Here is a 23488-nt window from a genome sequence, read left to right on the forward strand (position 1 = left end):
CCCTTTGCAGGGATGAAATACTTCTTTTCCACTCTTTTGAACGTGGGTGGAATCGAAGATGGGGTCTGACACAGTGTTTTAACAATCTTTAGGATCCCTGGGTGGACAGGTAGTGCAATGTGGGCCGGGGTGGAGGACAATATGACTTTGAACAAGTCATCTGATTGCTCCTCCAGCTCTTTGATTTCAAGGTTCAAGTTGATAGCCAGCCTTTTAAGGAGAGCCTGGTGCTCCTTAAAGTCGTCGGGGGGACTGCCAGACTGGGTGGGCCCGGCCACCGCTTCATCCGTCAGCGAAGATGATGAGGGCAACACGGGGGGAGGGAGGGTTCCCCCTACCTTTCTGGAGACAGCTCTTTGGGTGTTTGCACCTGTTGAGTTGTCCCCACACTGGATTCTTCACCATGTTCCGAGCCTGGTGCTGGCGGTTTGTTCGAGGCGGTCACAGAGGAGAGATGGGAATATAGAATTGGCATCACCGGTACCCCTCCCCCCCAAAGGCTTCCAAGACAGCCATTGAGTAGGCCACTGTCTCTGCTGCCATGCCGCTGGCGTCATGCTGATCTCATGGGCTAACAGGGATTTGTACCCCCTTAGCAAAAGGCTGAACCCCGGCTCCAACTCACACCAGTCCCCTTCCAGTGACAACGGTGGGGCTGTGGAGGCCTGCATATGCCAACTAACTCTTTCCAGAGACCAATGTCTAGAGGGCGGGGATTGCCGCCTATTCCTCAAGTGGTATCGAGGCAGCAGAGATCAGTGCCGCAATGGTGAGTAGTCCCACAACAGTGATGATCGGCGCCTAGGAGACCTCCTGGGTAATAGATCTGCACCAAGGTGTTCTTAGGTAGGAGGCTGGTTGTTACCAGGAGTGCGGGGATTAGTGCCTTAATTCTGGAGATCCATACCTCATGGAAGGAGAGTGCAGTGCCAGAAACCTATGCCATTTAGCCAGGGACCAGGGTTATGGGACCGGTGTCCTAGGCTATGGGGACAGGGATGAATGCCTGCAATCCAGGGATCAATGGTACTCCCCTGCCCTTTGGCGAGGTCCCATGACCGGCTTGCCATTGGGCTGCAGGGTCTTAGCCATTTCCAGCACCTGGCGCAACATTTGCATTACCGCTAGGACCACCAGGTCTTTGGCTGCTTGGGCCATCCCAGACAACGAAGGTCCCTGTGGAAGCCAGGATATCCCCTACCACTCCCAGGAGTCAGAGGCAGATCCTTGACTGGGCTAGAGGGTCCGATCTTAACGGTACTCCCTTGTAGCTCCAGGGCAGGCACGTGGCCTGAACTGGGTCCTTTGCCCAAAGTCCCCTTCCCCTCTTTAGACGGTGCCAGGGAGCCTTTTTTCTTTGGCTGCTTCTTGGGCACCGGAAAGGGGGGACGGTGCCAGTAGGATCCTGGTGCCGGCGGGGTGCTCTGCACCAATGCTGAGGTGCTAGGAACGGAATCCAGTCGGGAAGGCTCCGACACTGGGCACAGTACAGCCTCCAACAGGAGGGAGGGTTCGCCCTTTCTTTCTGGAGATGGCTCTTTGGGCGTTTGTGCCTGTTGAGCTGTCCCCACAGTGGATTCCTCACCGTGTTCCGAGCCCGGTGCTGGCGGTTTGTCCGAGTCGGCCACAGGGAGTATGGAACTGGCATCACCGGTACCCCACAAGGCTTCCAAAACGGCTCTCAGGAGGGTTTTCAAGCGGATGTCCCTCTTCTTTTGGTTCTGGGATGAAAGTTTTTACAAATCCTGCACTTATCTTTTATATGGAATTCCCCCAAGCACTTCGACAGCTGCTGTGAGGGTCACTGATAGGCATCGGCCTGTTGCATGACGAACACAGCTTAAGCCTGGGGAACGGAGCATTCTCCACTCCAAGGCGAAGTCCCATGCAGGACTCTAACCACTAAACTAACAACTAACACTTACTTAAAATGCTAATTAAGTACCTAAAACTAAACAGAAAGAGAACAACAATGGGCTGTTAAGAACTGCTAACTCTCTTGCTATGCAAGACCAGGCACTCCAACCAACTGTCACAGGTGGTAAGAAGGAACTGAGAGAGCGTAGGGCCGGTGGCGCATAATATACCGACGCATGGGCACAGAACTCCAGGGGGCACCACAGCTGACCCTATTGATACCATTGAGACAAAAATCTCAGATGACTGTGCACCTTGGCGCACACACACCAGGAATGGAATCGACGTGAGCAAGCACTCGAAGAACTCCCTTACTGACTTTCTTCACACCACACATTATTTTACAGACCTCTATCATATCCCCCCTTAGTCGTCTCTCTTCCAAGCTGAAAAGTTCTTCTTTTTAATCTATGCTCATATGGAAGCTGTTCCATACCCTTAATCATTTTTGTTGTTTTTCTCTGTACCTTTTTCAATTCTAATATCTCTCCATTAGATAAACCTTTCCTCTCTTTTGCTAAAACAGTAAGGTGCTACAAACTTCATATAAAGAAAAAAAATTGCTAGAAATAATAATAATAAAAAAAGGATCTCTAGAAGATTTCCAATAGTATCTAGCTTTGACTTAAACAAAATTCACCCTTTGATATAAAATATATCGCCTTTGTTTTAATCAATTTTTCCTTATACTGTAAGACCGATGTCTGTATTTATAGCTCAGATACTGCTTTTAAAGAGTACAGAGCTCCACATTACAATGCCCTAAAATGTTTTTGCTTATTCATAAAATTAATGTATATTGTAACATTAAACCTCAATATGTACAGTAACTACAGCTTTAACATCTAAAGTTCCAAAAGCTCTAACAATATATTTGAGAAAAGGATTTAATACTCCATCTGGTCAGTCCATCTTATGACCAAGTACAGAGTATCAGAAATGCTGTGTGTATGTGTGTGTATATACATATATATATACACACACACATATATATATATATATATGAAATGAATGCAGTATCAATTCTACACACAATGGAAACCCATCAAGTTAAGCAGATCAAAGCTGAAGTGCAGCTGTAGTCTGAAAGCTGAGCACAAAAGGCATTATAATAGGTCCCATCTCCACTGACTTTTAATGGTTTTTCAAATTTGTTCACTTCACAAGTAAAAACACACTGGAATACAACTCAAAAGCAGTATTTAATCCAACTTCAGACAGGTCAGAAAAACTGAGCGGCAAAAATTAGGTATACTTGATTTCCTACTGCTCAAAGATAGTGATTTTAGAAAAGAACCTCAAATATATTTTAAACTAAAAAAATTTAGAAGCTTCCAACAGGAGTACTGAAACAATTTTTATAGTGGGGCTGCTGAAAGCTATTGAACCAAACTGTAAACCTTGTATACAATGGAACCACTTCAAGTCAGAGGGTGCAGCAGCACCCCCACTTCCAATACCTATGGCCTCCAGTGATATTGGTTGGGAAGCTCATGAGAGTATTTCCAAGAGGGAAATTCATTAGTTAGTACTGCCTCTAGAAAAAAAGATTCAAAGGAACACATTAAGGCAGAGATAAAAAACTGAAAATTCCCACAAATGCTTTCTAAAAATATAGTCATAGAACTTATTATTAGAGGCCATCCATTTAAGTGTTACTTTTCAAAAAAGGCATAGGGTGAGATCCTGTGCTGTGCCTCTAAGAGGAGCAGCCCAGAACTCACAGCCCAAGGGTAGAGGAGCTAAGGTGACTTCAAACCACCTTTGTGTCCTCACGATCCTGGGCTGTGGTGAGGGCTGGAAAGGCCCACAGTGTAACTCTGATAACCCTGATGGCCTGTAAATTACAGCAGTCTCCCTGGGCAGTGCTATGAGCCTACTGTGGCTCACAGAACAGCTACAGCAAGCCTGTAATTTCCACAACATTGCATGTTTCAACTCATTTCATTCTTAACTTGAATGATAAGATTTTTGCCAAAGTTCCAGCTACGAGGATAGAACCTATCTTACCTAGATTGGTGAACAGAGATCAGACCTGTTCTTTTCAAGGCATCAACTGGCACACAATGTAAGAGGTCAGCCGGAATGATCCATTGAGCTCAGTTGAAGGTCCCTAATATGAAGAAAAGTCTTTAATCAAGTTGTTGAATTATTTAAAGGGGGCAATTCAAAGCACAAATCTGGACGATATAATGCACCAGACTAAGTTACTACACAACACTCCATAAGCAAGTTTATTGTTTGGGCACTAAAACAAATTAATTATTTTGCACAGTGGAACTGGGCAAGAGTATTCTTTGTCACTTCTTTTTGCTGTATTGACAGAACTCTTTGCACGGATAACTAAGAACAAGAGTGGCATTCCTGGCACATAAATTAGAGGCTCAGAGAATAAATTAGCTTTATATGCTAATAATGTTTTATTGGAGACATCTGAAACCTCAGGTTTGATACCTGCTGTTAAGCAGAAATTGTGGAGTTTTAACGTGGTCTCCAGTTTCAAGGTACAAGAGTATGCAAGAGTATGCATCCGATGAAGTGAGCTGTAGCTCACGAAAGCTTATGCTCAAATAAATTTGTTAGTCTCTAAGGTGCCACAAGTACTCCTTTTCTTTTTGCGAACACAGACTAACACGGCTGCTACTCTGAAACCTATCTTTAGAAACCTCACATTGGTACCTTCTTTGCGTTTTGTCAAATCTGCAGTGAAAGTGTTCTTAAAACAAACATGTGCTGGGTCATCATCCAAGACTGCTATAACATGAAATATATGGCAGAATGCAGGTAAAACAGAACAGGAGACATACAATTCTTCCACAAGGAGTTCAGTCACAAATTTAATTAACACATTATTTTTTTAATGAGTGTCATCAGCATTGAAGCATGCCCTCTGGAACGATGGCCGAAGCATGAAGGGGCATATGAATCTTTAGCATATCTGGAACGTAAATATCTTGCAACATCAGCTGTAACAATGCCAGGCGAACGCCTATTCTCACTTTCAGGTGACATTGTAATTAAGAAGTGGGCAGCATTATCTTCCGTAAATGTAAACAAACTTGTTTCTCTTAGCGATTGGCTGAATAAGAAGTAGGACTGAGTGGACTTTTAGGCTCTGAAGTTTTACATTGTTTTGGTTTTGAGTGGAGTTCTGTAACAAAAAACCCTACATTTGTAAATTGCATTTTCATGATAAAGAGACTGCACTACAGTACTTGTATGAAATGAATTGAAAAACACTATTTATTTTATCATTTTTACTGTGCAAATGTTTGCAATAAAAAATAATGTAAAGTGAGTATTGTATACTTTGTATTCTGTGTTGTAATTGAAATCAATATATTTGAAAATATAGAAAAACATCCAAAAATATTTAATAAATTTCAATTGGTATTATATTGTTTAACAGTGCGATTAATTGCAATTAATTTTTTTAATCGTGATTAATTTTTTGAGTTAAATCGCGTGAGTTAACTGTGATTAATCGACAGCCCTAATATATATATATACATACACATATGTTATGCAGACAAAACTACACAGGATCGTTTCAGGGGACAAGACAAGATGTCACGTTTATTATAACTACACAATTTGATTTAAGACCAATAACTAATATCTAATACCTATGTACACACACACACACACACACACACCCAAATGTTCTGCAGCTGCTGTATAGTTACCAGTCCTGAATGTAGCTCGAGTTCGTGGCTTAGGTTCATAGCTTGTGGTGGGTAACTGGCCAGGAAAGCCAGGCACAAGGAAGAACTTGGTCTCTGTTGGGCATGCACTGATGCCCTTCCCTGTTGGCAGCATAATGTTACCCTCCAAAGTCTTCCTCTCACCCATCCTTTTTGTAGGCTTTAGTTTGAATCCAGAGCCTTTAGGTCTTGCTGTGTCACGCTGCCTCTGGGTTCAGTGTGATTGATCACCCATCAACTGCAGACGTGACTTTCAGCCTAGGACCTGGCTTTGATGTTTCTTCAATTGTACTTTTGTTCTTTTCTTTTTAGGGTGGACTCTTCTTGCTTTGTCAGGGCTGTTGTCAGCATCTTCAGCCGTTGGTATTTACACTTTATTTCATCAGGACAGGCTGGGGCTTAAGGCTGATTCCATCAACCATACATAGCTCATTCACACATCTAAACTAAACTAATAAGATTACAGCAGGGTTTAGCAAAAATGAAGTGAGCATTTTAAAATGGAGTTTGGGACAAGTTAAAATGGAGTTTGAGTTACAATATGGACAAGTGTAAGGAATGGCAAACAGGGAACAGAAGTTCCAGTATAGACAAGTATAATAAATGACTAACAGTGAGAAGAAGTGACAATGTTGAAGCAGTGCAAGTTTCAGCGATTTAAGCAGCAATTGGATTGAAAGTGAAAGTCAATTAGCCAGTTATTGGGTAACCGGTTTTATGAATGAATGTTGTTTCATTCATAAAACTTTGCTTATGAAGTTATATTAATAAAATGAACAATTAAAAACAATTTCATTGATCAGTTCTACACATGCATATACACACTTCTCCTGTTAAGTTAGTAGATTCCACATTTGTGTTTGATTTCTCTTGTTTTCATACCTATCTGTTACATTTTATAGATCTGTATTGTGTCTCCCATTCTGCTCCAGCATGTTATATCTTAAAAAAACTAAAAATAAAAGGAATAAAAAGCTTCTCACTTGCTTAAATGACCAAAAAAAGCTTATACCATTTTTTATTCCTGTTAGGCCTGTAAAGCCAACAAAGATAAGAAAGTGAGCTGCATCATCAACAGAAATGTAAAGTAGGGTATGCTTTACCCCGCAGATCCTTTACCATCAGTGATAAAAAAAACCCAGGTTGATTCATGAAGCCCACGTACAATTTTCAAGGCTGGCAGTTAGAAAAAAACTTTACTAGTTAACCGAGCATATTTAACCAAAATAACAGAAAATAAATATGGATCTCTACAATTTCAGTTCTACTTTTCAGAATAGAAAGACATAGGATTAAACACAGGATTTTGAGTAAATCAATGTTTTTTCAATACCTGATGTATCAGCTTGTCATTTACGTATATTCCTTTTTATTCATTTTGATTTCTGTTTTAATATCAAGATTTGTTAGTACCATGCATGAAGCGTTTTTACAATAAGAATTAACAAAAAAAAAAAAAGACATGAATTGCTAAGCACTAATTGATCAACTTGCAACTGAAAATAAGACCAACACAGACAAACTCTGTATAAAGGTGGCAGGAATTCCAGCATGGAGACAATTCATAGATTTTTGCATTAGAAAATCTATTCTCTTATAAAAAAAATCAAAGAGAGGGTCTAAACTAAGTCAGATGATAGGGTTCAACAGCAATGGAGAAAATCTGCAAAAGAAATTGACCTGGAATTCTTGTTCTTTACATTATATTCCTACTTTGACCCAATCCTGACAATCAGAAGCTCACTGGCTAAACTGTAGATAATCACTCCTACTGGCAGGTCAGATAATCACTCTTGCTGGCAGTCCACTTGAGACCAAGTATGGTGTCCTTCAGAGCATAGATGAAGAACACACAGAGAACATGACGTCTTTGTTTAGTGCAGCTTTTGGTTGCATTAATTTTGTTTTTGCTAGATTTCGTCAGAGTAACACTACCAGTTTATTTGTGGCCAGTGGTCTGCTCTGGTTTCCAGCTGCCAGTTAACTTTCTATGACGTTTCAGTTAAAAACAACTCAAATGGTGCAGGATCACGCCTTTGAAGTTAATGAGTTTTATCACTAACTTCAATGAGAGCAGACTGAATCCGAGGGAACTGAATAGGCAAGTGAGGATTATGTAAGTAGGAACCAGTATCTTTTGCAAACAATCACCATGTGCATAAATTTCTTTTTATTCCAAAAAAGGTGAGAGACAATGGATCATTGCTTTTTAGCAACTGATAAGCTACAGAAGTTTCTCCATAGCCACTTGGCATTATTTACATATTATGTATTAATAAGAGTTTATGTGAAATATGTACATTTGACCAACAAAAGATGGGATGGCAATGGAAGGGAAAAGAGTAATGAGCTTTTAAAAAAAAGCTATAAAACCTCATATCAAAAAAAGTTGATTAAGTGAATTGTCTTCATCAGGATGAGTGATAGAAAAGTCTGAAAAGTCAAGATTTGTCATGTTATTTAAAAACTGTTTAATTTATTCTACAATGTTACACAGTAAACAGGGCTTCAATAAAACTGAGTGAAAAAATCTGGGAAATATTAGTGCATTTGGGCACTAAAACAAAATAAATTCTCACTGACCGCACAAGATTGAGAAAGGAGTGGTTAAGAGACTAGCATTTTACCACTTCCGAAGACTCTCAATATATGGATTAACCGATAAAAAGCCCACCATATGAAACAATATGTAGTGCCTGAATTTCATAGATAAACCAATCATATTCCGAGAAGCATCCCGTATGCCAATGTGACTAAAGTCAGATCTTCAGCTATGCATTTTGTAAGAATCTATGCACACAGTCTTTCAGCATTGTAAGTATTCTGTTTCAAACCACGCATACAGTTATATTTATCAAAGCGGTTTGTGGTAATTTAAAAATGTTTAAAACAGGTGTTTGACATCTAGACAATCCTACAATGTTCCTACAAAGATGATTTACTTGTCAACCACTTATGCTGTTTCATTTTCCTACTTCAATAGACTCAAATAAAACAAGACACTGTTTCATGTTCTGGTTTGAGTGGTGAGCAGAGCTATGGGAATGCTGAAGTCCCAAACAAGCCATTTTTAATTCTTGTGAAAACACTGGTTATGTTTTAGAATATATATATACATGCATAAAACCAAATCACAAAAACAGTGTGGTCTATATGGCTTGTCTACACAGTTTTTGTACTGATTTAACAACTATCAGTTCTAAACACATGTAAACACAATTCCCCAGTGAGAGTGCAGTTATACCAGCATAAAAGGTGCTTATATCACTAAATTGTATTTCCATTAAATGGATACAAAAATTATGTGAAGACCAGGCTTAAGATAACAGCTTAAAATGCTTTTCCTGCATTAAGAATTAAGCCAGAAAACGATGATAGGATGCACATAAGTACACTAGGACTGTTAAAGGTACATCAACTTCAGCCCTGGTCTACGCGACGAGGTTAGGTCGAATTTAGCCGCGTTAGGTCGATTTTATAAGCAATGCGGCTACACAACCAACCCCATTCCATCGACTTAAAGGGCTCGTAAAATCGACTATTGTACTCCTCCATGACGAGGGGAGTAGCACTAAAATCGACCTTCTTGGGTCCAATTTGGTGTAGTATAGATGCAGCGTTGTGCAATTCGACGGTATTGGCTCCAACATGACCACTCTGGACAGTACTTTCAACTCCAATGCACTAGCCAGGTACACAGGAAAATCCCCGGGGAACTTTTAAATTTAATTTCCTGTTTGGTCAGCGTGGCAAGCTCAGCAGCACAGGTGTCCAGGCACTCCCAGAATCACAAACGAGCTCCACCATGGAGCAAACAGGAGACACTGAATCTGATTGCTGTATGGGGAGAAGAATCTGTGCAGGCAGAACTCCAATCAAAAAGAAGAAATGCTAATATATATGCCAAAAACGCACAGGGCATGCTGGAGAGAGGCTACACGAGGGACACACAGCAGTGCCACGTGAAAGTTAAGGAACTCAGGCAAGCCTACTATAAGACAAAGGAGGCATACGTTCGCTCTGGGTCAGAGCCCCATATATGCTGCTTGTATGATCAGCAGCATGCCATTCTGGGGAGACCCTACCAGTACCCCATCACTGTCCGTGGACACCTGCAAGGGAGGAGTCTCATGCAACATGGAGGAGGATTTTGTGGATGAGGAGGAGGAGGAGGAGGAGAAGGCGCAGCAGGCAAGCGGAGAATCCATTCTCCCTGGCAGCCAGGACCTTTTCATCACCCTGGAGCCAATACCCTCCCAAGACAAGCTCCTGGACCCTGAAGGTGGAGAAGGCACCTCTGGTGAGTGCACATTTGTAATTACACTATAGGGGTTAAAAGCAATTGTGTTTAATGTTTGATTTGCCCTAAAAAATTGGGATGCATTCACGGCCAGCACAGTTACTGGAAAAGTCAGTTAACATGTCTGGGGATGGAATGGGAATCCTCCAGGGACATCTCCATGAAGCTCTCCTGGAGGTACTCTGAAAGCCTTTGCAGAGGTTTCTGGGGAGGGCTGCCTTACTTCATCCTCCAGGGAAGGACATTTTACCACGTCAAGACAATAGCAAGTAGTCTGGAATCATTGCAGCACAAAACATGGCAGTGAATGGTCCTGGGTTTTGGTCACATTCATGTAACATTCGGTCTTTATCTTTCTGTGTCAGCCTCAGGAGAGTGATATCATTCATGGTCGCCAAGTTGAAATAAGGGAATTTTTGTAAGGGAACAGTAAAGGACGCCGTTCATGCTGCGCTGTTTGCGCTTGGCTAAAGATGACTCTCTGGATCATCCCAGAGAATAGCCACGCGGTGGGAGGATGGGTGTGCTGCACATCCAACCCCCAAAACCGCAGCCCCTCCTTTTAAATGGCAAACCCAATCGGCATTGCTTGCTATGGCAAAGGAGGGTGTTGCAGTTTGAAACCATTCCCATGTATTATGAAGGCGGAAGAAGCCAACCCCGCGTACCCTTTGGCTTACCATGACTGCCTGGAAACGGAATTCTGTTGCCCAGCCATGTGTGATATGTCACCATACCGGCAGGTGCTCAATATAAAAAGCAAAATGCGACCATGTACCTAAAGCACATGTGCTATCTGCTGTGAATTGCTTGTTTCACTGTGAAAGTCTCCCTTTTGTTCTCAGAAATTTATATTCTTAAATTTTACTCTCCCTTTTTATCCCCCCTGCAGGTGTAAATGTTTCTATGCTCCCCGTATCAACTCCGTCTCTGAGGTTATCACAGATTGGAAGGCAAAAAAAAAACGCACTCGCGATGACGTGTTTTCCAGGCTCATGCAGTCCTCCCGCACTGATAGGACACAGCTGAATGCATGGAGGCATTTGGTGGCAGAGACCAGGAAAGCATTCAGTGAGAGTGATAAGAACACGCAGGAGGAGATGCTGAGGCTAATGGGGGAGCAAACGGACAGGATTAGGCGTCTGGTGCAGGAAAGGCAACAAGAGCAGAGACTGCCCCTGCATCCATTGTATAACCCTGCCTGCCCTCCTTGCCAAGTTCATATCCTCCTCACCCAGATATCCAAGAATGCAAGGGGGAGGCTCCAGGCACCCTGCCACTCCACAACAGAGAATGGCCCAAGCAACAGAAGGCTGTCATTCAAACATCTGATTTGTAGTGTGACTACAATAAGCAATGCAGTCTTGTCCTTCCCTCCTCCCCCACCCCACCCGGGCTACCTTGCCAGTGATCTCCCTTTTTAAAAAAAATTAATAAAGAATGCATGGATTCAAAACAATAGGGACTATTTCCTTTACTAACTGTGGTCGAAGAAGGGAGAGGGATTGGCTTACAGGGAAGTACATTCCATGAAGGGGGCGGTTTTGCGTCAAGGAGAAACACACACAGCTGTTACACTGTAGCCTGGCCATTCATTAAACTGTTTTTCAAAGCCTTTCTGATGGCAGCACACCTAGCTGTGCTCTTCTAATCGCTCTGGTGTCTGGCTATTCAAAATTGGTCGACAGGCAATTTGTCTCAACCTCCCACCCCGCCGTAAACGTCTCCCCCTTACTCTCACAGATATTATGGAGCACACAGCAAGCGGCAACAATAATGGAAACATTGCTTGCGCTGAGGTCTAACCTAGTCATTAAACAGCGCCAGTGAGCTTTTAAACGTTCAAAGGCGCATTCTACCACCATTCTGGACTTGCTCAGCCTACGGTTGAACTGCTCCTTAATATTGTCCAGGCTGTCTGTGTACGGATTCATGAGCCATGAGAGCAAGGAGTAGGCTGGGTCCCCAAGGATAACTATTGGCATTTCAACATCCCCAAAGGTAATTTTCTGGTCTGGGAAGTAAGTCCCTTCCTGCAGCTGTTTGAACAGCCCAGAATTCCTAAAGATGCAAGTATCATGCACCTTTCCTAGCCATCTCACGTTGATTCATAGATACTAAGGTCAGAAGGGACCATTCTGATCATCTAGTCCGACCTCCTGCACAGCGCAGGCCACAGAATCTCACCCACCCACTCCTATGAAAAACCTCACCCATGTCTGAACTATTGAAGTCCTTAAATCATGGTTCAAAGACTTCAAGGAGCAGAGAAGCCTCCCTCAAGTCAACCATGCCCCATGCTACAGAGGAAGGCGAAAAACCTCCAGGGCCTCTCCAATCTGCCCTGGAGGAAAATTCCTTCCCGACCCCAAATATGGCAATCAGCTAAACCCTGAGCATATGGGCAAGATTCACCAGCCAGATACTACAGAAAATTCCTTCCTGGGTAACTCAGATCCCATCCATGTAATAACCCATCTCAGGGGATTTGGCCTATTTACCCTGAATATTTAAAGATCAATTACTTACCAAAATCCCGTTATCCCATCATAACATCTCCTCCATAAACTTATCAAGTAGAATCTTAAAACCAGATAGATCTTTTGCCCCCATTGCTTCCCTTGGAAGGCTATTCCAAAACTTCACTCCTCTGATGGTTAAAAACCTTCGTCTGATTTCAAGTCTAAACTTCCTGGTGGCCAGTTTATACCCATTTGTTCTTGTGTCCACATTGGTGCTGAGCTGAAATAATTCCTCTCCCTCTCCTGTATTTATCCCTCTGATATATTTATAGAGAGCAATCATATCTCCCCTCAACCTTCCTTTAGTTAGGCTAAACAAGCCAAGCTCCTTAAGTCTCCTTTCATAAGACAAGTTTTCCATTCCTCAGATCATCCTAGTAGCCCTTCTCTGTACCTGCTCCAGTTTGAATTCATCCTTTTTAAACATGGGAGACCAGAACTGCACACTGTATTCTAGGTGAGGTCTCACCAGTGCCTTGTATAATGGTACTAAAACCTCCTTATCCCTACTGGAAATGCCTCTCCTGATGCATCCCAAAACCGCATTAGCTTTTTTCACAGCCATATCACATTGGCAGCTCATAGTCATCCTATGATCAACCAATACTCCAAGGTCCTTCTCCTCTTCTGTTACTTCTAATTGATGCGTCCCCAACTTATAACTACAATTCTTGTTATTAATCCCTAAATGCATAACCTTACACTTCTCACTATTAAATTGCATCCTATTACTATTACTCCAGTTTACAAGGTCATCCAGATCCTCCTGTATAATATCCCGATCCTTCTCCGAATGGGCAATTCCTCCCAGCTTTGTATCATCTGCAAACTTTATTAGCACACTCCCTCTTTTTGTGCCAAGGTCAGTAATAAAAAGATTAAATAAGATTGGTCCCAAGACCGATCCCTGAGGAACTCCACTGGTAACCTCCCTCCAACCTGACAGTTCGCCTTTCAGTAGGACCCGTTGCAGTCTCCCCTTTAACCAATTCCTTATCCACCTTTTGATGTTCATATTGATCCCCATCTTCTCCAATTTAACTAATAATTCCCCATGTGGCACGGTATCAAATGCCTTACTGAAATGTAGGTAAATTAGATCCACTGCATTTCCTTTATCTAAAAAATCTGTTACCTTTTCAAAAAAGGAGATTAGGTTGGTTTGGCACGATCTACCTTTTGTAAAACCATGTTGTATTTTGTCCCATTTACCATTGAAATGGTAACAAATTGATGTCGGTGAAACATCCCTTGTGATCCACCAATGCTTGCAGCACCATTGAGAAGGACCCCTTGCGGTTTATGTACTGATTGGCAAGGTGGTCCGGTGCCAAGATAGGGATGATGAGTTCCGTCTATCACCCACCACAGTTAGGGAAACTCACTGCAGCAAAGTCATCCAGTATGACCTGCACATTTCCCAGAGTCACTACCCTTGTTAGCAGAAGGTCACTGATTGCTTTGGCTACTTGGATCACAGCAGCCCCGATGGTAGATTTGCTCACTCCGAATTGATTCCAGACTGACTAGTAGCAGTCAGGCATTACAAGCTTCCACAGGGCTATCGCCACTCGCTTCTCAACTGTCAGGGCAGCTCTCATCTTGGTATTCCTGCACTTCAGGGTGGGGGAAAGCAACTCACAAAGTTCCATGGAAGTGCCCTTACGCATGCAAAAGTTTTGCAGCCATTGGGAATCATCCCATACCTGCAACACCATGCAGTCCCACCAGTCTGTGCTTGTTTGCCAGGCCCAGAATTGGCATTCCACTGTATCAACCTGCCCCACTGCCGCCATGATGTCCTAATTGCCACCACCTGTGCTTTCAGAAACGTCTGTGTCCATGTCCTCTTCACAATCATCCTTATGCAGGCATCTCCTAGCAAGGCTCTGCACATACTGCAGGATAATGCACGAGGTGTTTACAATGCTCACAACAGCACCGCTGAACTGAGCGGGCTCCATGTTTGCCATGCTATGGCGTCTGCACAGGTATCCCAGGAAAAAAGGTGCGAAATGACTGTTTGCCATTGCTTTAAAGGATGGAGGGAATGATGGAGGGGAGACTGACGACATCTACCCAAAACCACATGGGACAATGTTTTTGGCCCATCAAGCATTGGGAGCTTAACCCAGAATTCCAGAATGGGCAGCGGGGACTGTGGGATAGCTACCCACCATGCACCACTCCATGAGTTGATGCTAGCCACGGTATTGAGGATGTACTCCACTGACCTACTGCACTTAGTGGGGACATACACAGTTGACTGTATAAAATTGCTTTCTAAAGATCAACTTTTATAAAATCAACCTAATTTCATAGTGTAGACATACACTCAGTTACTTAGTCCTTGTCTTTGCATGGGTCTTTCAGACTGCACCAGGGAAGTGTGAGATGGTTTTGTTTGGGGTGGGGGTAATTTTTTTTTTAAAAGGAAAACATGATTATAAAATGACAAAAACTGGCAAGCTAACAGACAGGTAAAGCTTCTGAAGCTACTCTTAACTAAATATATTGAAATTACTATATTAAATCCACAGTGTCCCTTTATTATTGTTTATACAGCACCCTAGAAAACATACTAAGTGCTTTATAGAACAAATAGGTGTTTTACACAGTAAATACCCTAATGGGATTAAAAAATAAGGATGATACCATGCGGAAGCACCAGGGTTACATATTCAGTTCCATTAACTATTTAAAAATTGTTTAACACAGTTTTTGAAAATGACAAGGAAGAACTGTTATTAGATTGAATATGAATGAAGACAGCATAATGGCTTAGTGAACTGGAACTTATATGGTGTTTCAGACATGAGAGCAGGGAACAAGAAACACAGACAGGAGTAGCAATAGATGAAGGGGTGCTCTGGCTAACATCACAAGGAGAGCAGAGACAGCAAAGGAAATACAATAGACAAGGTCAGAGTTGCATTTAGGGCCTTGAGAACAAGAAATTTGATTGGACAAATGAATTTAGCAAACTGATCATTAAAGTCAGATCTTGCAAAGGCCTTTAGAATTTAATTTAATGTGTTATTCCTAACAGTTTTTCTTCTGGCTACAGCACTGGAGTGCATAAACCATAAAATAATCACTTAATTTCAGAGATCTGACTGACTTCTATTTCTGTGCAAGGAATAAAACAAGAGAGGATCATAGGAGAGGCAGAATGCTCTAGCAGTTCAAGCACTTGTGAAACCTGGGTTCAGTAACCTGCTCCAAAGACTTCTTGTGTGACCTTGGCTATGCCACTTAGCCTCTCTGTGCCTCAGTTCACCATCAGTAAAATGAGGATAATAGCATTCCTCTATCTTACAGGAGTGTTGTGAAGATAAATACATTAAAGATAACAAGATACTCAGAGATACTAAAGTGATGAGGGCCATATAAGTAACTAAGAGAGATAGGAAACACTAAGTGCATTATGACATTTCTTACTGTATCCTGCCCCAGAGATCACTCTGAAAAGAGACAGGAAACAATTTAAAATGATTAACATCAGTATGAAAATATACCACTGAAATACAAATTGTAACATTACACTTTAGCTCACTTTATTCCTCTATGAATTTTTCCTCTTTCCAATAACATAAGTACTAAGGAAAAACTGAACAGAATGGCAAGATGAAGTAACGAGAGTATGAACAGGAACAGAACATGGAAGGATATATAGCATTTAGTAAGGCACTTCAAGAGCAGTATACTCTCACATACAAGAAAAATCATTAGCAGCTGTCAGCAGGAGAGTCCATCTACCCACTTGGGTCCCATGGATGTATTTCTTTTGCAGTTTGTAAACCTTTAGCTGGATAGGCCAATTTTGACTCTGATGCCTAAGGTATGAGACCGAAGCATAAGTATCTGTTTTGGATTGCTTACCTTTGGATAGCCCAATGTTTTGTAGGGCATGTAGCTGAATCTATGTTTTTTGCAGAGGTTATAAAGATCTCTAATTTGGAGTCATGAAGGAACTGAAACGCATAATTCAAGTAACAAAGGAAGAGCTGTTTCCCTACAGATATTGACTCTGGTTTTCCCTTCTTGACTCTCAAGCTTACACGTCAAAATAAAAAAATAAAGTGTGAAAATTAGGAAAACTGAGGGAGACTGCCTCAGGCTAGGTTAGGCTTCATTAGTAAGCCCTTAACCTTTGATCAGTGCCTTGCTAAAGGCCATGAGACTGTAGCCCCTGGACCTGGACCTTTCATCAGCCCAGCTGTTTGAAGTCTGTGTGGTTAATCACTACTTGGTGGTCAGGGTCGGAGCCTACCTAAGCAAGGGAAACTTGGTATAAAAAGCGATGGAATGGTGGTGACCCACAACAGATGTCCCGTCCCATGTGCTCTTTTCTGCTTGAAGATAGAAGCATTTCCTGTACATAAAGTGCGAGTTGGGGTTGTGCTGAAAGAAAAGATTAACGGATTGGAGGGATAAGTTGCGAAACTATTAAGAATCAAAGAAGCTGAAGAGTTGCTAGACAACCAAATTCATGAAACACCAATACCTCAGATTCAAGGAAGAATGGAGCTGGCCACAAAGGAATTAGTGAGAGAGGAAGTCAGAGAGGAGGCCTGGTAATTTGTAACCACCAGAGGCAAGAAGCCATGGCAGCATTCTACATGGTTGGAGACAGATGAGGTTAGGCAGACTATGGCCAGCAGAGAACAGGGAAGTCTACACAGTTAGAAGTTTTAAATCAATATCAGGTCCTGAGCATGGAAGCTATGGATGATAACTCAAGATCCAACAGGTCTAAGGGAACATAAAATGTAGAGGATACGTGTGGATGGCAGCTCAGACCAACCTGTATGAAAATCAAGCTTACCTGCAAAGAGTTTTCCAATCATCCAAGATAGATTATTCTTGTTGGAGAATCAATAGTCAAAAGAATCGAAAGAAAATGCTGCAAGGGACAGGTGGACAACAGAACAATGTGCTGCCTTCCTGGAGCTAGGACACAAGATGTCATTCTAAGATTAGATAAGCTTCTGAAATCTATAAGCAAGGATCCATTGGTATTGGTTCATATCAGCACTAATGACAGTATGTTGCAGGATATCTCGCAGATGACTTCAGGGAACTCAAAAACATGTTGAAGGAGGATATCTAAGCAATCTTTTCTGAGATCCTTCCAGTCCCACAAGAAAAAGACGACAGAAGGCGGAAGATTCTGAAAGTTACTCCTGGGGGAATTCTGTGCCACTGTGCAATGCAGAATTTTGCAGAAATTAATGTTGTGCACACAGAATTTCCTTTCCCCCACAGAAATGGGCTCCAGTGCTGCTGGCTGCTACTAGGGGTTGCTGGACCTGGCAGAGTCCAACTTACACATAAAAGACACCGCCGGGGGGGAGGGAGGGAGCTAGAGGGAAGGAGACAGCAGCATGCGGGAAACTCCACACAAGCCCAAGACCCAGTATCAGGGTGTTTCTCCCTCTGCTTCCCAAAGCTCTGAGGGGTAGAGGGCGGATGTCTGGGCTGGGGTGCATGGCTGGACTCTGGGGGGGAAGGGGAGCCCTGCAGCTGGTCTCTGCGGGGAAGGGGTGTGGGTATCTGGGCAAAGGGGGCCCTGCAGTTGGGCTCTGGGAGGGAGGGGGTAGTGTCTGGGCTGGGGGAGCCCTACAGTTGGGATTGGGTGGGAAGGAGTGTGGTATCTGGGCTGGGCTCTTGGGGGTATTTGGGCTAAGGGACCCCGGGGCTGGCCTCTGAAAGGAGGAATTGCAGTTATCTGGGCTCGGTGTGGGAGGGGGTGCAGTTATCTGGGCTGGGGGGACCTCCAGGGCTGGGTTCTGAGGGGGAGGGGTTGTGGGTGTCTGGCCCCCTAGTTGGGCTCTGGGGTTTGTGGGGGGAGAAGGGGGCAGAGAAACAGGAACTGGGTTGTCATAGGGGTTTAATGCTCTACTCCTGGGGGAATTTTTGTGTGGATCTGTATTGTTACAGACATACTTGCTGACAGGTATTTTGAAATAAATTACCAAAATAATTGAAACTGGTGTGATTATGTAGTGTTGTTTTGACAAATACAATTTGCAGAATTTTGCAGCATTTTAAAATACAGAATGTTTTATTTTGTGGCATAGAATGCCCGAGGAGTAGAAAGTTCATCACTGGCTAGGTAAGTGGTGTAGGGTGCAGGGCTTTTGTTTTGTGGAACATTGGTCTACCTACTACGGAGAGAGAAGGCTTTATGGCCTTCACCTCAGTAGAAGGGGGACCAATCTCCTTGGGGAGAGGCTGGCTAGAGTAGTCAGGAATGGGTTAAACTAATAGCAACAGAAGAGGGTAAAAAGACGAAAGATATGAGCACTCAGCACAAAACAGATCTTGAGAACAAAATTAAAAAAAGGACATGAAGAGAAGAAATTCCTGAACTGCCTATATGCTAATACTATGAACATGGATAACAAACAGTAGGTATGGGAATTGCTCATTCATGAGCATAAATTTGATCTAGCTGGTATTATTGAAACCAGGTGGGGTGATTCGCACAACTGAAAAGTTAAAATCAACAGTGATAACCTATTTAGAAAGGACCGAGTGGGCAAAAGAGGAGGAGAAGTCGCACTCTACATCAAAAATGGCCTTACTTGTGTGCGAGTCACAGATAACTCAGAAGAAAATCATCTTGAATGCTTATGGATCCATGTCTTAACAAATAAACCAGAAGAAGGGGTACTAGTTGGTGTCTACTACAGACCATCAAATCACACTTGGAAACAAGATGACCATTTCCTATCTACAATGTGTACAAAAAAAACCTGAGATCATGTGGAACTTCAATTTGAGTGACATATGCTGGAGGTCTCATGCTGCCAGTACTAAAACATCCTTGGAATTTCTAAACATGATAGATGATAATTTCCTAACTCAAAAAGAGTTGTCTTCCCAACTCAAAGTGTTGCAGCCAACACAGGGGAATTCTACATTAGACCTTGTCCTAACACATGAAGAGGAACTGATCATAGAACTAAAACTAAATGGTAGCTTAGGTACAAGAGATCATAATTTGATCACACTTATAACGTGCAAGCAGAATAAAGTCCAGACCAGTAATATACATGCTCGGTACTTTAACAGGGCCAATTTCACAAAGCTGAAAACAATTATGAGCCAAATCAGCTGGGAGGAAGAATTCAATCAGAAAAATGTGAATAATAATTGGGAATCATTAAGAACACCTTACTAGATGCCCAAAAAGCTACAATTCCACAACTGTGGAAGAAGGCTGTGCTGGTTAAAAAAAAGTAACCTGATTTATAGGGAATGTTATAGGGAAATCTCTAGGCAAAACCTTAAGTTACAAAAAGACACAAAAACAGGAATACACATTCCCTCCAGCACAGCGAATTTTACAAGCCAAAAAACAAAAGAAAATCTATCGCATTTTCTAGCTAGATTACTTATTAACTTTACAGGAGTTGGAAGGCTTGCATCCTTGATCTGTTCCCAGCAAAGGTATCACACAGACAGACAAAACCCTTTGTCCCGCCCCCTCCAGATTTGAAAATATCTTGTTCCCTCATTGGTCATTTTGGGGCAGGTGCCAGAGAGGTTACCGTAGCTTCTTAACCCCCTTTACAGGTGAAAGGATTTTGCCTCTGGCCAGGAGGGATTTTATAGCACTGTATACAGAAAGTTGGTTACTCTTCCCTTTATATTTATAACATCCCTCCATACAAAGAATGTCTTCTTGGAGACACTCATTCCCTCCAGATGTCTTCTTGTTGCCTGCCCAATCCTCTGTGTCTGCATCCGATGACCTGAAGAGGTCTGTTTGGTTTCCACCTCAGACAGACCTTTCCCCCACTCAGTAAGGCTGAACTTTTCTCTTATTTACAATGAAGTGTGCTAGGTACTTCGTAAATCAAATATAAAGACAGTCCTTACCCTGAAAAGATTACAGTCTAATTTCAGATGCGACACAAGTGTGGGGAGCATGGTAATGAAGCACAACATATACGGTAAGATCACTTGATCACTCTGTTGTAGCTGAACATTTTAGAAGCTATTTTTTTAACTGGACCTGCTTCTCCTAAATACTATGTTAGAAGTGGAGTTTTAGGTGAAATTTTCATGAGGAGAGGGAGATAAGCAGTTTCATGAAACAAGCTAAGTTTAAAGAAAAATGAATTCAATATGAATAAAAACAAGATTTTGATTGTCTTCTGTTTATATAGTCCAAATATATCAATATGGTAAGAAAATACAATAGCTTTTATTTTTAAACATTACTTTTTTTTTGTATATGTGGAAAATAGAGAGCGGTTAATATCATATTGTTATAAATAACTATAAATTGGAGAATAACTAATTTTGTTATGACAACTAGCAATAGAGCATTTGATATCACTTTACTTTCAGCAGTACTTACTGTCTAATTCCTAAACAGTGAACAAAGTCTTTCTAAGATTGAATTATTCCTTAATTAAAGGAGGCGATATAGAATTAATTTAGTGAAAAATAATGAGGATGTTAATTATAGTCTGTAGAGCAATTTGGAATCTCTGATGGTGTAGTAATACCGCAAAACAATAAAAAAATTGAATTAGACACAACCTGTGCCTTTGGTTTTTCAGACTGTGTATACTTTGGAGAACATTAGTTTATCTTAACTGAACTTTCTGGATGCTGCTGGTTGATGTCAATATTAATTACACTATTTTGGTTCATAAATGTATAAGACTTCAAATAAATGCTTATTCTTATTAAACGGATAATTATATACATTTTAGAAGGTATGAACTTTACCACATCATCAAAACAGTTCTTTAAGAACAGTTTATGTTGGCCATGTTAGTAGTTGACACACCCCATCGAAAAAAAATTAAATCCTATAAATAAGACACACTTCTTTATACCGAACAGCCAAAATCTGTTTTCAAAATTGGAAATTCTCAGATTGACATAGGAGACCATTTTCTGTAGTTTCACTGGCATTATAAAATTTTCGGAAGTGGAACAGAAGATTAATGACCTTAAAATCAAAAAGGAATCCTACAATACGTGAATACATGGACAAATTGCTAAAGATAAGTACAAAAGAATAGTGCAAGCATGCAAGGATAAAATCAGGAAGGTTAAGGCACAAAATGAACTATGCCCTACAAGGGACATAAAAGGCAATAAGAAGAGTTTCTATATATACACATTAGCAACCACAGAAAGCCAAAGGAAAGTGTACGTCCACTCCTAAGCGGACAACAAGAGCTAACAATAGATGACACCAAGAAGGCAGAGGTGTTTAATGCCTATTTTGCTTCAGTCTTCACTAAAAAGGGTAATGATTACTAGATACTCGACAATATTAATAACAAGGGGGAAGGGACACAAGACAGAATAGGGGAAAACAAGTTAAAAATATTTAGATAAGTTAGATGTATTCAATTTGGCAGACAAAATTCACCCCAGAGTACTTAAGGAACTAGCTGAAGCAATCTTGGAAATATTTTTGAAATTACCTTCAAAAACTCATGAAAGATGGGTGAGGTCCCAGTGGACTGGAGAAGGGGAAATATACTACCTACCTTTAAAACAGAGAACAAACACAACCTGGGAAGTTATAGACAAATCAGCCTAACTTTAATACCTGGAAAGATACCAGAACAAATTATTGAGCAATCAATTTGTAAGCAGCTACAGGATAATACATTATAAGCAGTAGTCCACACAGATTTGCGAAGAACAAATCATGCCAAACCAACCTAATTTTCTCTTTGACAGGGTTACTGGTCTAGTGAATGGGCGGGGCGGGGGGAGTTGTAGATGTGAGACATCTTGATTTTACAACACAGTCTAACAGGACATTCTCATCAGCAAACTAAGTAAATGTAGTTTAGATGAAAATACTATAAGATGCATGCATAACTGAAAACACATACTCAAAGAGTAGTTATCAATGGTTTGCTGTCAAACTGGTAGGAGTTTCTTGCAGGGTCCCACAGGTGTCTGTTTTGGGTCTGTTACTATTTGATATTGCCATTAGTGACTTGGAAAATATACTTATAAAATTTGTGGATGACACCAAACCGGGAGGCTTGCTAGCACACTGGAGGACAAGATTTGAATTCAAAATAACCTTAAAAATTGGAGAACTGGTCTGAAATCAACAAGATGAAATTAAATAAAGATAAGTGAAGTACTTTGCACTTAGGAAGGAAAAAATCAAATGCACAACTACAAAATGGAGACTACCTGACTAGGGGGTAGTTCTGCTGAAAAGAATGTAGGGGTTACTGTGGATCACAAATCGAATGAGTCAACAATGTGATGCTGCTATGAAAAAAGCTAATATTCTGGGATGTATTAACAGGAGTGTTGTATGTAAAACAAGAAGTAACTCTGCTGGTCTCGCACTGGTGAGGTCTCAGCTGGAGTAGTGTGTCCAATTATGGGTGCCACCCTTTAGAAAAAGTGTGTACAAATTGGAAAAGAGTCCAAAGGACAGCAATAAAAAATGATAAAAGTTTCTAAATTCTAACCCATGAGAAAAGGTTAAAAGAACTGGGTATGTTTAGTCTTGAGAAAAGAAGACATAGGAGGGACTTGATAACAGTCTTCAAATAAGTTAAGAGCTGTTCTAAAGAGAAGAACTGTGATCAACTGTTCTCCATGTCCCCTGAAGGTAGGACAAGTAGTAATAGGGTTAATTTGCAGCAAGGGAGATTTAGAATAGACATCAGAAAAAGCTAACTATAAGAATAGTTAAGTACAGTAGAACCTCAGAGATACAAACACTTTGGGAATGGAGTTTGTTCAGAACTCTGAAATGTTTGTAAATTTAAACAAAATGTTATGGTTGTTCTTTCAAAAGTTTACGACCGAACATTGACTTAATACAGCTTTGAAACTTTGCTATGCAGAAGAAAAATGCGGCTTTTAATCATCTTAATTTAAATGAAACAAGCACAGAAACAAAATTTTTATTTTTTTAATTGGCTTTTATTTTTAGTACTTTATTTAAAATTGAAATACAGTACTGTGTTAAAAGTAATTTCTCTTGCTTCTTTTTTAGTGTTCATTATCCATGAAAAAATGCCAACACA

At 41.3% G+C, this 23488-nt stretch overlaps 1 protein-coding gene across 22 annotated transcripts in view; it reads right to left on the reverse strand.

Annotated features, from left to right (window-relative positions):
* Positions 1-23488, reverse strand: part of FBXL2 (F-box and leucine rich repeat protein 2) — a 463505-nt gene that overhangs the window by 401535 nt on the left and 38482 nt on the right. The window contains exon 1 of one of the 22 annotated variants that reach the window (XM_043508843.1): positions 3378-3427. The exons of the other annotated variants lie outside the window; for them this stretch is intronic. Coding sequence (XP_043364778.1) covers positions 3378-3412 — 35 coding nt within the window. The 5' untranslated portion in view covers positions 3413-3427. Of the gene's footprint in view, positions 1-3377; positions 3428-23488 lie in introns of those variants that run through there. 22 annotated transcript variants of the gene reach the window in all.

Source organism: Dermochelys coriacea, chromosome 2 (genome assembly GCF_009764565.3).
Source record: "Dermochelys coriacea isolate rDerCor1 chromosome 2, rDerCor1.pri.v4, whole genome shotgun sequence".
In the NCBI taxonomy this organism is placed as follows: domain Eukaryota; kingdom Metazoa; phylum Chordata; order Testudines; family Dermochelyidae; genus Dermochelys; species Dermochelys coriacea.